We start from the raw sequence: 14,900 nt of genomic DNA, 5'->3' as shown, positions 1-14,900 counted from the left end.
CCACTTCTTCCTGGTCTTTCCCCCAGATAGCAAGCAACAAGTCAAACTGCATGTCTACACTCACTAGTACTTTGCCTCTGGGTTTACACAACCACCATGAGTTATTTATTGGCAGCAGCAGGACATGCCTGCACACCCCCACTGGAGTGGGGGAGTGGAATGTGTTTCATGTGGGGGAGGGGGGCCGCCTTGGGTGAGTCTTTATCCCAGTGTGGACTTTGTGATTGAAAAGTCTCCCAGAGCAGATTAAAGCCAGACCCTGATTGCTCTAAGGAAGGGCAGAGGAGTTTCATCCCACCTTTCCTCTTATATCCCAGAAGAGACAGTTCCTTCCTAATCCTTATTCTGAGAAACTTGAGCAGCTGCTTCAGGCCTGGTGGAATCATCTCTCCCTTTCCCCCTTAGCCAGCCAAAGGCCAGAACTGAGGGACAGACTGGGAGCTGAGCTGCAGCTGCTTCCGATGTGATAATGATGCCCCCTCCTCTGGCCCGCCCACTCTGACCAAGGTCTTTCATAACCCTGTGGGGGAGCTGCTGTCACTCCTGTGGTTTGGGAAGTGGCTCCCTGGGCCTCTTGCTGAGAACTTGGGCTGAGCTCTTCCCGAGGCAGGAGAGTCGAGTCATTGGTTCTCTTTCTCCAAAGCCTGGAGAGGTGAGGGACCTGCTTAGATCTAGAAGAGGTTATTTAGGGTGTGCAGATCATCTCCTGCGGGATCTTGGGGAGAGGGAGGGTGAGCTGGCACCCTCCTCAACCTTGTTCCATGCAGCCAAGTCTTCTCCTGACCCTGAGAGGAGTCTCTGGGCCCCATCTCCCTGGGAGGAGGGCAGCATGCGGGCTGCTGTGATTGGCTGGCCAGGAAGCCAGGGTACTGGGGCCCCCCGACTGCTGCTTGTTGAGGAACAGGATTCCTCTTCCTGCCAAGTAGCTCTCAGAGATGGGAGTAGGAGGCCAGAGTTGGGAATCCGGGAGGCCCCACAGCTCTTTGTGATCAATCCAGTAGTTTTTGGCAAGTCTGAAGGTAGAGCTGGTTTCCAAGGCCAGCAAGCAAGATGTTTTTGGAGGGGTTTGGGCTGGAAGGTAGAAGGGGACTTCCTTTTTGTGTAAAGGCTGGGATGGTATATGTGCCTTTGTGTGAGGGGAGTTTTTCAGAACAGGCAAGAAGTACTTTCCCCCGCAACCCCCTCTGCCTGAGCCGGGGGTGGAGCGTGCAGATGGCTTCCTAGAAGGTCAGAGCTGGAAGGGACCTCAGAGAACTAAAGTCAGTCCAAGTGCTTGTGCAGCAGAGAAGGTTGAGGCCCAGTGAAGAAGGGAAGGATCCTGTCTCAGCACTGCACTAAAGTAGATGAAGAGAATCTGAATCGTCTGGCTAGCCTAGGTGGCCATAAAGGCTGGAAATATGATGGAAGCTAACAGCCACTGCACCTAATCACTCCCAGGGGCATGTTCTCTGCCAGACTAGGGCTGAAATTCTCAGGGGTATTCCAGATACAGGGTAGGGTGGCTACCTTCCCTCACACATGACCCCATGCCTCCACAGGGTGAGCCCCACTGCAAATTGCCTTCCAGATATTTCCTTGGAGGCTAGATGCTTTCTGTTCATTTCTGAGTTAGGAGTTTGGTCACTGGACAAGCACCAGGAGTAGCTAGCTTCTCTGCTTAACTTCTGGCCTCAGGCCAGGCTGTTTCTGTGGGGCTCTGTGAGAGGCTTGGGGCTGATTTGGGAGAATGACTCCTAGGCGGGGGCCTGTAAGGGGTTGGGTGGGGTTGTCATTTCTGCCTCGGTAAGGGATCAAACCCATGAGTTCCTTCCTGAGATAAAACAATGAAGAAATCCTCATGTGTGCAACTCAGAATTGGGGCCAGGACTGGGAACCCCAGAGGAGTGGACTGGAGGGTGGGGCTCTCAGAGTCCCTCTGGGACCTAGGAGTGGTATACAGGATTGGGCAGGTGGAGATAGGGTTTGGCCCCTCAGGAATCATCCAGAGCTCTTCCTGAGACTCAAATGGCACTAGGCACTACAGGTTCCAGCTAAAGTGGGTGGAGTGCGGTGCTGTATCTCGAGACCCACCCCTGATGTCCCACCAAGGGGATGTGGGTTGGGTTGGGCAATCTCCCCTTTGAGGAACCTCAGAGTTGGCTCAGTGACTGTGTTAACAGGATGAATGGCCTCATGTTCACTCTGGTTTCTTCAAAAGGTATAGACTTGGCTGGGATGCAAAATTGGGGGAGAAGCCAGGAGTCATTGTCTCTTTCACATAATTCCCTTGGGATTATGGAGTCTTTCTGCTTCATTCCAGAGGAGCCTCAAGTTCATGGTGATGTTGGTGGTATCTGCTAGCAGCTGCATTCTCTTCTTTAAGCCCTGGCTGGAGAGGTGCTCTGAGCCCAGGATGAAGTCAGGAGAAGGCCTAGATTATTGGTCCCCAAAAGATAACCAGACAGGATTAGAAGAGACAATTTATGTAAGGCATGTAGTCTGGCACCTAATAAATGATGAATAGATGCTGTAAGCAAATGTCCCCAACAACCTGCCCTAGACTCCTCACTCCACAGTGCTAGCCCCTAAACATAGCAGCAGAATTGGGGTCTTGACCTTCAAGTTTGATGGGCTTCCTTCCCCATGAGACTTCTGCTTTACTCCCTTCCCCTTCTTTAGTCACTAACTCCACCCTCTTCTCCAACCTCCAGGACTGGGAGGTACTGGTCCTGGGAAAGCTCAAGTGGGACCTGGCTGCTGTGATTGCCCATGATTTCCTGGCCCTGATTCTGCACCGGCTCTCACTGCCCAGTGACCGACAGGCCTTGGTCAAAAAGCATGCCCAGACCTTTCTGGCCCTCTGTGCTACAGGTAAGCACTCTAGGCATCTTTTTTTGTCAAATTTGGAAAGTCAGACAACTTTGAAGGGTTGGGGTAACTAGGGGATTCTAGTTTTCTTTCAAAATTTACTTGTGAAACTTTTGTTCCCTCTTAGACCCCAGTTTCAATATAGAAATGCAGAAGACTAGAATCAGAGCTGTTTGGGATCTCAGAAACCCCCAGTACATATGTAGGTAGGGGCTCTGAGGACTTAGAAGTGACTTGTGTAAGGTCTCACAGTGATTAGGTTGGGAGCAGAACCCAGGCCTCTTGACCCTAGTTTTGTTTTCAAATTAGAGACTCATTCATTCCCTGGTTCTTAGCCAGGAACGTAAGGAACCCCTAGACCTGACCTACACAAGTCTGCTGTTCACCCTGGTCCTTTGTAGGACAGAGGCCCTTTCCCGCCCTTTCTCCCTTGCCGCTGTCTTACGCCACTCACCGCTGGCATTTTCCAGTATGGCCCCTGCTCTATTCATGCTGACACTTTCTGAGGAATAGAAAGTCCACACTGTTACCCTTGATGTCCTCCTTGCCTCATGGTTCCCTTTCCCTCTTTTTAAGATTACACCTTTGCCATGTACCCACCATCCATGATTGCCACAGGCAGTATTGGGGCTGCAGTACAAGGCCTGGGTGCATCCTCCATATCCGGAGATGAGCTCACAGAGCTGCTGGCAGGCATCACAGGCACTGAAGTGGTGAGTGCTTAGGCAGCTGGGCAGCGGGCTGTCAATTCATGAAGCAGTGCTATTCCCTGAGCTTCCAGCAGAGGGAGGCATCCATCTCCAACCTGGTCCCCAAGCTTAGTTTTGCGCGCTCTGCCTTTGGGGCTTCTGTGGCCTTTTATCTCCTGCCTTGGTCTGGAGAAGAGCAAGTGGTCTTGATGAGTTGAAGGGCATCATCCCTGGGTGCCCTTTTCTGCCAAATGGTGTGCAGGAGTGGGGGTAGGGGTTTGGTGTCAGATGTAGGGTTGCTCTCACACCCTCTTGCCACATCCTCTTGGCAGTTTCTGAGAACTGAAGGCTGATTCCTGGGGCTGGGCTGTGGCCTAACCTCCCCAGACTTCCCTGTGTGCTGGGAGGTGTCCGTCCCCTGCACCTGCTGCCAAATGGTCTGGGGGGGAGGGAAGTGTCCTTTAGCTCCATTCCACCCAGCAGTTCCCTCCTGTTTCCCCCATGTTTCCAGGACTGTCTGCGGGCCTGTCAGGAGCAGATTGAAGCTGCACTCAGGGAGAGCCTCAGGGAAGCCGCCCAGACCTCCCCTAGCCCAGCACCCAAAGCCCCCAGGGGCTCCAGCAGCCAGGGGCCCAGCCAGACCAGCACTCCCACAGACGTCACAGCAATCCATCTGTAGCCCTGGAGAGGCCCCCTGGAGTGGCCACAGACAGCGGAGGAGGGGAACCCCCACCACAGGATTGAACCACGCTACAGCTGAAGCCTGAGGGGGCTCCTTCCTATTTGTCCCTTGCCAAGTCGAAGGGGGTAGGTCCTACCTACCCCTACCTTAGCATGCACTAAGGGGCCTGGCTAGCCATATTTGGGTGGCTAGTCAGGCTCCTCTTCCTCCTGTCTCTGACCATCTCAGCTCATTCCAGTTCTAGCTGGGAGTGGGCCAGGCTGGTCAGAGATGACATTGAAGTAGGTGAATACATGTACCAGCATTCCTTTTTGAGGCCACCTTATCTCTGGGGTACTCATGTCCTCAACTGCCAAAATGCCCTGGTGCCTTATAAGGGTGCTGTACCTCCTAGTTACTTCGTTTGGATTGGGGCCTTTCAGAAGAAATTTCAGACATCCTGAGGCAACATAGTCTGGACAGCTCCTTTCAGCACACTTTGGAGGGTCCTGCATAATCCGGGTCCACAGCTGCTCCTAGAGGGACAGGCCCAGGCCTCTGTCAGAGGTTCAAGCACCAACCAATTCCTCTTTGCTTTGCTTTCTGCTCAGCTTCTCCTGTGTGATTGAGGGGGCGGGGTGGGGGAGGGGTCAGTGCTGAAGGAAGAGGTGGTTTTAATTTATTAATTGCTTTGAGTACAACTGTAAGAGGGCATGGTGGGGCCCACCTACCCCACAACTGGTGGTAACCCTGGCGGTTGCTGTATCCCTCCCCCTTGCTGCTGGCTAGAGGATCTTTGTGGCAGAGAGCTGCTATAGCCTGGGGAGGGGCCAGGCCCTCCTCTCCCTTTGGCTCTCGGCTCCATCCATCCTCCAGCAGGGGATGGAGCAAGGATGACCTAGAGGTGACAGAGCCCTGTCTGGAGAGGGAGGCAAGCCCTGCTGACACAGGTCTTTCCTAAGGCCACAGGATCCAGGCTGATGGCCCAGGACCATCATGGACCATCATGCTATTTTAATAAAGACTCCGGAATAAAATTGGCTTTGGCTTCTTGGATTGGATGATTGTGTGGGTAATTGCTAGACTGCATGAGGTAACAATGCTCTCAAGCAGGGGTCATCAAGCCTTTTCTGTAAAAGGCCAGAGACTAAATATTTTAGGCTTTGTGGGCCATATGTTCTCTGCCTCACATATAGTCAGCTTTATAATGGAACATGCATTCCTAAAAATCACGGCACTATGTACAACTACTTAATAAAACCTATAGGACTTATGGGGAAAATGGGGCTTAAGGCATAACACTCAAAAACTTAACAAGTGACACAGTAGAAAAAATAGGGATAGTTTTCATACATTAAATGGTAAAGAAACACAAATACAATAAACATAGCCCTTTATCTTGAAAAAGACCTTAAGATTGCTTGTGGAAGCAGAGGTCGGAAGGATGTGGAAGGTAGGGGTTATAACACCACATGAGGGTGTGGCTCCTAACCCACAAGGTGAACTGAGGTAGCTGGTACATATCAGAAGTGTGTGCATTTTGTATATGTGGCTCGGTTCAGCTGGGTGCAGTTTTTTGCTTTTACCTAATGTTTCTCCAGGAGAAAATTGCACATAAATGTGAAATTTGCTTTATGATCAAATTGTTCCCAAATATTAATTGGGTTAGAACAAATTCACATTTTCAAAAGCAAACAAGGGTTACAGAATCATACTCTGCTGTTGCAGCATCAAAGCAGCCACAGAAAATGTAAATAGAGAGACATGGCTGTGTCCCAATAAAACTTTATGGCCACAAGTAGGCCTGGAAGAAGGCAGCGAATGTGCCCCCTAGGGGCTATCAGGGTGGGTATAGCCTAGAGAAACAAACTTGTAGAATAAGGGGTGGAGGGGTGTCCTAGGTAAACTGGTAAGAATCCACTCTATACAAGAACTGGGAAGAATAATCCCTACCTACAGCTAGAGAGGGAAAACAAAGATCTCCATTGATCACATCAAAACACAGTTCAATAAATACCTGCCTTTTTATCCACATCTCAGTGACTTGACACAACATCTGAGAGAAAGTACTTATTCTAAGCCCCAGCAGGGGAGTGTTTGTGCTAGGGTGTGGAATGTCAAACAGGTTCCAGGACTGAGCAGAAACAATGGCCTGGAATGGAAGGAGCCAGCCAGACCCTCAGTCCTCTGTGTCAGGTACCAAGCAGTCAGATGCCCTTGACCTCTACTGCTCAGATATGAATTTCAGCTGTAAAGACTCAGAGTCATTTTTAGTCATCAAGAGGGAACCTGGTGTCCTCCCACACCCTTCGGACAAGGATGAGTGACTGTTTCCTCACTCCATGGTAATGGGAACATCTTCCACATCTCGGGGTACTGTGCTCTGAAGCTCACGCCTGATTTCAATGGACAGCTGTGGATGGGGCTGCAGCCGGAGCAGTTCCAGGAGGGCCTCTTTCTGCTCTGTGGCCAGGTCTGCCTTGTAGCGCTGGACCAAAGTCAGGAGGCACTGGTGCCAGAGCACAGGCAGTTTACGCTTCTCTGTCCGGAACCCCAGGAAGTGGAATACCAGGGCGTCCAGCACCCGGTAGGGCAGTGCGTACTTCTTATCCAGCAGCAGTCGCAGGAAGATGCTGTTGGCACCACTGTATTCCATCTCAGCAATTTTCAGCATGGCCGCGCTAGCGGGAAAGGGGGGTGGAGTTAGCGGTGTTGGAAATATTGGGGAACAGATTCTACTTCTCCCTCTTTGCTTTTCCCCTCTTCTCCTCTGCTGGCCCTTATACTGTGGTATTTCTAAGAGCGCCACCTCAGGCCTTCTCAGCTACAGTCTTGATCATATTCCCTTGATTCCTTCCAAATCCCTAGCTCTGGGTCAGATTGCCTGTCTCAGTATCCAACTAGAATGTGTCCAAACATCTCAACATCTCCACCCCTGACCTATTTTCTTCCCATGTTCCCTCTTCATTCATTGACTATTTCTGAGCACCTGTGTTCCACGCACTGGGACCCTGTTCTTGTGGAATTTACAATTTATATTAGTCGGGTAATGATTTACACCTACTGACTTAAACAAGCCACAAACCCAGGGCTATTCTTAATTCCTTCTCCACTCTCCCTCTATCAACTCCCCAAGTTCTGGTGATTGTATTATCTGGAGATCCACTGACTAGTTGTCCTCTACTCCCATCAACATTACCTGGAGTGCAGTACAGGGATGGAGCATTTGGTGATGATGCTACCCACGATGATGGCTTCCCGGAGGGTGCAGGTGCCCGACTCGCACAGTGGGATCAGGATCCCTGGGGAGGATCAGAGGGGCAGTTAGTTACTTTGAGCCTAGGGTGAGAAAAAGGAGGCCCAGCAGGAAGCACCCCTACCTACCCCAGAGACAGCCATCTCCCAAGTCAGGCTTACTACTTTCACTTGCAGGAACTCCAGGTCCCACCTTTCTTAACCACCTCCCTGGGTTCTCACCTTTAAACCAGGCTCCTGGCTTGAACAGTGCCTTCTTGAGTGCCATGTACAAGTGGAAGTTGAGTCGTTTGTATTCAGCGATGTCATCTCGTACACGGGGGAGCAGGACAAGGTTATAGAAGCGCTGGGCCATGCGTTCCTTCAGGTTAGAGGCGAAAATCCTAGTTTTGAGGGGAGTAGAGGGGAGGTCCCAGGTCACTTGATAGTCTGGAGTTGGCCCTTTAAATGTCACTGTGGATGGTGCATGCAAAAGATTGGAGGTGTATGTGGGAGAGTGTGAGCTATGCGCATGCAACAGCTGAGTCAGATCAGAGGGAACAGGAGGTGCTGCAAGATATATCCAAACAGGTGGACACTGTCTTTGGGAGAGCCAGAGCACTCCCAAACTGATGGCTCCTCAGTATTCACCTTCCACTCTCCATTATGGATCCTCTTTCCTGCTCTTTGAGGGACCTGAGCATGCCTGGGGAGCCACAGAGTTCTGAGCCACTCTTGACAGACCAGGCTTGTAGCCCAATAGTTATATGCCTCTCCCCTAGAAACTCATCACAGGAGACTCTCAATAGGGTCTTGGCCCCAAAATATGAAGCAAGAAAAGCTGGAGAAGTGATGATACAAAGAAGCACAACAGAAACCCTGGGACAGAGTTCAAGTATAACGGCAAAGGCTGGGAAAACTTGTACTCTCCACTCCCAGCTCTTACTACAGACTCAAGGCGACCCTAACCCGCATCTACTCTACCTTGTGGCTTGGTACATGGCAGCAGCAGTCCAAGCCTCAGGCTCTGTGACATAGAGGATCTGCTCCCAGTTGGAGAGTGCAGGGATGATCTTAAATGCCTTGGGCAGCTTCCCACTGCGGTACTTCGATAACACCTGTAGATGCAGGAGTAAAATCATCATCGCTGTTAATATATATACTACTTGCCGGTGCCAGGTGCCAGGTCCTGGTCCTGGAGCTTTGCATATATTCACTCATTGAATCTTCACAACAACCGTATAAGTAGGTGCTATTATCTTCATTTTTCAGATAGGGAAACCAAGACCAAAGAGTTAAGAAATTTACCCATGGCCACCAAGTTACTAAGTGGCACAGCAGGACTCTGAACCCATACACTGACTTAAGTCTGTTCTTGGCCACCAGGCCTTATGTGTATGAGGAATGTAGGCACAAAAAACCTTAGGTGGGAACTCACAGCCCACGTGAGAATATTCCAACTCTTACCTCCCGGACCCCTCTGTAGACCTCCAGGACCCGGGGGTCCAGCTGGGGCATAGGGATGCCTGACACCTCGGACATGACCGTCTCAACTTCTGTCTGCTTCTCAGTTAACTTCTCCATGATGATGTCAGCTAGGGTGCGCCTAAGAGTAGGGGGAGGTGCAGAGGGAAGGGGAGAGAAGAGGATGGAAATGTTGTGGTTACAGTCCAGGAAGCTCTAGATTTCCCACACAGTCTCTTGTGAGTTCCAATAAACCTGTCGTCTTGCTGGGAAGTGCAACCTCAGTCCCCCTCTTGGCCTGACTACCCACCACAAATTGCTGCAGAGCACAAAGAACCTGAGAGTCACTCAACTTAAGACAAAGTGGACAGTCATGTGGAGGTTAAGAACCTGGACTCTGCGGTCAGTCTGCCTGGGTTTAAATCCTGGGTCCTCCATATCCCATATGACTCCAGGCACGCCAGTTTGTCCTTCTATGCCTCAGTTTTCTCATTTATAAAATGGGTAATAACTACCTACCTCACAAAGTTAATGTGAGGATTAAGTAAATTAAGCATGTATGTTACTTGGAACTATTAGTACATAGCAAATATGTGATAAGTGTTGCCCATTTCAGACACATTCCTCATATGCTGGCAATATGCTGAGGACTCTCCAATTATAAAATCCTGGTTTGATCTTTCTAGAGTGCCAGACACATCTCGGTTACGCACCAAGATTTCAAGTAGCTAGGATCATTAGGGAAAGACCATGGCACAGATTTTCCATTTTAATTTATTAAAGTTTATGGAAGTATTTCTAAGATTAATGATATTGTTCTTGGCCTTGTTAAACAGTATACCAAACAATTTTATCATGATTCAGAATTCTCATTACATTGGGCTTTAGTATAATAATGTTATCTTCAAAGGTCGCTTAAGTATATTTAAAACAGCTTCTGTTTTCTGAGGACCTTCTCAATGCCAGGCCTGAGTGTGGGACTTAACAAGATGTTATCTCGTATAGTCCATGCAACACCAATGCGAGGTGTTATTCCCCTTATTCAACATGGGAGCTGGTACTCAGGTTAAAAACTCACTCGAAGTCTTATAGCCCTTAAGTCAGGGGAAAGAGTCAAACTCTAGTTTTTCAGGTTCTAAAGTTCAGATACTTTAGAGTACACTATAATGTGCTCCTAAACTAAATAGCCTCTGATTGCTGAGTTCATGCAGGTCTAGCCCTACTTTCTGAAGATGCCAGATGTCCTTTCTCAAGACTGTCAGGAGTCCCTGTTTCTAGTAGCTTTACTATTCTATTTACCACAAGCTGGAAAACCATTCTGCTAAGTTAATCAGAATGATCTGTTAAAGAAGAGTTGTAGGGCACTAAGAGACTCTCGGGTGAGACAAGCTCACATGTCCAAGTACAAATTTTGTGACATCTATTTCAGTTGCAGAGCATCAGTTTGGGAAAGGGGTTCATTTCTTCATCCTGCTCTCGCAAATAAACTACCTTAAACTTTACCATTGAGCCTCCTTATCTTTTCACAGCATTATTAGCAATGAGAGGTGCATAACTCAAAATAGCCTGTTAATATCACAGGGTCAGAAGGAACTGGTTGAGGGCTCTTATTCTAGACTCTCCTCCCCTGGGCCAAAATTTGCATGCTTAGGAGTTTGACCACAGGGGCTGAAATACCTACATGTTTTGGAGGTAGCGTTTATTATAGATGGAAATAAATTAGTGGTTCTAACTAGGGGTGAATTTTTCCCCTCGGGAACATTTGGCAATGCCCGAAGACATTTTTGGTTATCACACTTGGGAGTGGGGGACGTCACCATTGTTATTTGGTGGGTAGATGTCAGAGATGTGGCTAAACATCCTACATTGCACAGGACAGCCTCCACAAAAAAACTTACACAGCTCAAATGCCAATAGTGCTGAGAGGATAAAATGGAGCTTAGGCTATGAAAAGGATTTGGCCAAGGAAACTGAGCTTACCACTAAGAAAACTGAGCATGCTGAGACCAAATGCAATGGGATGGATCTTCCCAGAGACAAGAAAAGGCCTGATAGTTGTTTCCCCCGGTAATCTGGACAGTTCTAGAATAGGAGGACAGAGGGAGAGGAGATACTTTGAGTCTGGGTCATTCTCACTCAGAATGGTCCTTTGAGGATGGGCTAATTTTGTTAAGGAGGTTCCCTACAACTAGCAATGCTCAGGCCCTTCCCAAAGGTGAGGAATCAAAACTCTGCCAGGGCATGTGTTTCCCTGCAGGAAGTTGCTACCAGGACTTGCTATTCCAAATCCCAGACCGTGTCAGTCCTACCTGGCAGGAGCGTTCTTATTCATAAACAGCTCAATGGCACGCTCATCCTCAGGGTCCACAACTACCTCTGCATGGTGGCCTGCCCCTGTCATTGTGGCAGCCTTCTCCAGGGTGGGCCACTCCTCATCCTCATCATCTGATCCATCCTGTGGCACTCCTGGACCTGGAAGAGGGGAGATGATGTAGATGAACAAGGTAAGCAGTGGGTGAGGGATTTAGACATCAATTTTACTTTAATCATCATGTAGAATATAGGCCTCATGTGCGCTTGTAATAGATACAGATATGTACAGCAGAACAGATGATGCACGCACTATCTTCCTATCCCCAGGGGCTTACAATCTTGCTTGAGAAACAAAATGTACACATATGAACCAATGAGATAGTCAAGCCAATAAATAACAGATAACACACTATACTCAGTCATGTAGTTGGAACTGTTCTAGACACTGTATATAACTCTCACAACCCCAAGAAGTATTAAACCCAGTTTCAGATAGGGACATTGAAGCACAGAAAAGTTAAGTAATTTGCCTAAGGCAGGTAGTCTGGGTCTAGACTGTGCATTTTTCACCTCTACTCTACATATATGATAGGGCTTGATTATATGTCATATGAATAATAGAGGACAGTTAGGCTCTGGATAGGGAGCATGGGAGCAAGCGGAGCATATTTTAAATCTGGGTGATAACATTGGCAAGAGGGCTTGCCAGTGCTAGGCAGTAGCAAGAAACAAAGTAAAATGAAGCCAGACTGTGGAGAACCTTGGGGCCAAGATGTAGAATTCAGCTTTCAATGAACCAACTCATTTGAATAACTGATTATTGGGAGGCAACAACTGACTGGGCATCTGGTAAGGGATGTAATACTCCAATCAGGGAGATAAAATGCTGCATATGAATAAGTCATAAAGAAAAGAAGGAGTGTGTGGTAAAAGTTAAATTGGGGGAGAAGGTTTGTCTCCACATGCAAACAATTCCCAAATATCTGTACTTACAGGTAGCGCTCCCTTGCTCCAGATCCTAACTCTAGCTGCCGCCCATATAGCCATTCTTGGATGAACTACATGCCCTTTGAACTTCACCAATAACCAACAAACCTCACTTTTCTTTTCCTCCTAGGTCTATACTTCTCACTGTGTTCCACATCTGAGTATATGGCACCACCATCCACCCAGTGCCAAGCCAGAACCTGGGAGGCAGGCCTGCTTCATCCCTTACCCTCATCCAAAACATCCAATCAATTACCAAGTTCTATTCAGTTCTACCCCATAGAATCTCTCTCAAATCCTTCACGGCCCTGAAGGATGTGATCGGCATCACCTCTTGCCTGGATTAATTCAACAATCCCCTCCCTAATTGGTCTCCATAGTCTCCAACAGTTTTCCACTGTCTTTATGATAGCTTTAAATCCCAGACACAGCCTACAAATCTTTCGCAGATTTGGCTCCTATCCACCTCAGTATCATTCATTAATCCATTCATTCAGCAAACATTGAGTGCCTACTGTATGTGAGATATTGTCCTGGGTTCTGGAACAGAAAAAACAAATCTTTGCCCTTATAGAACTTACATATTAGTGGGGAAGACAGACAATAAATATACATTTGGTTAAAATACAAATGTATGAAAAAAATAGAGCAGAGAAGTTGGGTGTGTGGAGATGGGTGGAGATATTGCAATTTTTAATGGAGTGGTCAAGGCAGGCCTGAGAAGGTGACAAACTGAGGGAGTAAGCCTACAGGTGTATGAGGACAGAAGAAGCAACAGGGTAAAGGCCTTAACTTGCCATGTTGAAGAACAATGAAGCCAATATGGCCGGAGTGAAGAGGGCAAAGAGGGAAAGTAGAAGAGGTCAGAATGACCATGGGAGCAAATCATACATGGCTTTGCAGACCACGGTAATTATCTAGCTTAGAGCACTCTCCACTCCTTTTTAAGGTCTCAGCACAAAGGTCATACAATCTGGGCAGCCTACTGTAACAGGATGGTATTCCAAGGTGGTGAGAAGTGGTCTGTTTCTGGATATATTTTGTAGGTAATGTCAATAGGATTTCCTAACAGGTCAGATGTGGAGTGAAAAAGAGAGGAGTCTAAGGTTTCATTCTTAAGCAAATGGAAGGTTATCATACTATTAACTGAAATGAGAAGATGTGGGAGGTGCAGGTTTGGTAAGAAGGTCTACTTTGGAATGTTAAATTTGAGATTTCTATTAGACGTCAAACTGGAGATTCCAAATAGGCAGCTGAAATATAAGATTCTGTGTTTCATGGAACAAATCACAGCTAGCATATAAAGTTGGGAGCCATCACCAAATAGATGGTATTTAAACTATGAAACTGATGACAGCACCAGAGAAGTGAGTGAAGAGTAGAGGTCCAAAGGCTTGTGGCACTTCAGTAAGAGGATGGGGACAAGATGAACCAGCAAAGGATGCTAAGAGGTAAGATAATAGTAACACAAGAATGTGAGGTATTAGAACCCAAGTGAAGATAGTGGAGCTAGGAGGCCCATGTATTAATTGTGTCAGGACAAACTAAAGACAAGACCTGAAAAATGGATTAAGCAACTCAGAGATCAACACTCCCTCCTTGATAAAAAATGTTAATCATCTTTTACTTATTCTCCCTCTTTAGCCCCTAAACAATATTGTTCTTTATGCTCACAGCACTCTCCACTCCTTTTTAAGGTCTCAGCACAAAGGTCATGCAATCTGGGCAGCCTGACCCCCAAGACCAATGCTGTTATCATGGAATGTATTACTCTAATTGTCTATTTAATTGTCTCTCTCCTGGGCTAGACTGTAAGATCTTGAAGAGGGGCACACGGCTATCTTCCTAATTCTTTACCCAAACTATCTAAACTCCTAGCATAGTGTGAAGCACGCAGTAGATATTCCCTAAGTATTTACAGAACAAATGGATAAATACTAGAACTTGGTGCGAACAATCACTTCTGTTGGATTAATTTCGTGGATATCTAGAAAAGAGGGTCTAAAACTAGGAGTGGGCATGGAGGGCGCTGATCACCCTAAATCCGCTCCAGGGCTGGGTCTCCCATTCCATTATTTTTTGCAAGGATGTACTATGGACCTCCCCCTTGTTTTATTCTAAGCTATACCCCTGCTGACATCCGCCCGCCCCCACCTAACCCCTCTTCCTCGCACCTACCCCTCGTCACTCACCCAGCCGTGTGATGCGCTCCCGCTGCGCCGCGGACCTGCCCCCAGTCCCATGCTCGCCCTCGAGCTCCTCCTGCTGCTGCCGCGCTTGCTGCAAGATTCGTCGGGTCAGCCGGGGCCCCACATACTCTTCTTCCTCTTCTCCGGTTCCGCGACCCCGCCGCTTTTCCCGGGCTCCTGCCCGCACCGCGTCCCCAGCCAGAATCTGCTCGGCCAGGGGCGCGTGTTTTTCCTGACCCCCGGCCCCACGGGCCGCCTTGATTTTGGGCATTTTTCTCGAAAAAGTTGCTGAGAAGGTTCACACGTGAAGACGGACGGAAAGTCTCGAGTGCGCTTGCGCAGTGAACGCCTAGCTCCTGAGGCCACGCGGAGATCAGAGCGCCCCTAGCGTTCGGAGGCCAAGAGTGCCATCAGCACCACCCATCCGCTAACAATTTACGGGGCCTGGAGCTAGACTCCCAAATAATTATTGCATTTAACTTTGGCTTCTGTAAACTTTGCGGATCTAGACCCAGG

General features: G+C 48.3%; 2 protein-coding genes across 4 annotated transcripts in view; one reads left to right on the top strand and one right to left on the bottom strand.

Annotated features, from left to right (window-relative positions):
• CCND3 (cyclin D3) overlaps positions 1–5,253 on the top strand; it is a 72,910-nt gene extending 67,657 nt beyond the window's left edge. For all 3 annotated transcript variants that reach the window (XM_016128537.2, XM_016128539.2, XM_016128536.2), the window contains 3 exons: positions 2,691–2,850; positions 3,424–3,560; positions 4,048–5,253. In XM_016128537.2, the coding sequence (XP_015984023.1) occupies positions 2,691–2,850; positions 3,424–3,560; positions 4,048–4,215 (465 nt within the window). In that variant the 3' untranslated portion in view covers positions 4,216–5,253. The remainder of the gene's footprint in view (positions 1–2,690; positions 2,851–3,423; positions 3,561–4,047) is intronic.
• A 320-nt stretch (positions 5,254–5,573) lies between these two features.
• Positions 5,574–14,874, bottom strand: BYSL (bystin like). Its single transcript, XM_016128535.2, has 7 exons — positions 14,388–14,874; positions 11,205–11,367; positions 8,899–9,037; positions 8,416–8,549; positions 7,675–7,835; positions 7,397–7,499; positions 5,574–6,878 (listed from the first exon to the last, which is right to left on the bottom strand). The coding sequence occupies exons 1-7, from the start codon at positions 14,653–14,655 to the stop codon at positions 6,533–6,535; spliced, it is 1,314 nt and encodes a 437-aa protein (XP_015984021.2). The 5' UTR covers positions 14,656–14,874; the 3' UTR covers positions 5,574–6,532.
• Between the last annotated feature and the right edge of the window lie 26 nt (positions 14,875–14,900).

This window comes from Rousettus aegyptiacus, unplaced genomic scaffold, assembly GCF_014176215.1.
Source record: "Rousettus aegyptiacus isolate mRouAeg1 unplaced genomic scaffold, mRouAeg1.p scaffold_m13_p_1, whole genome shotgun sequence".
In the NCBI taxonomy this organism is placed as follows: Eukaryota; Metazoa; Chordata; class Mammalia; order Chiroptera; family Pteropodidae; genus Rousettus; species Rousettus aegyptiacus.
Note: the sequence above shows the minus strand (reverse complement) of the source record. Positions and strands in the feature narration are given on the sequence as shown.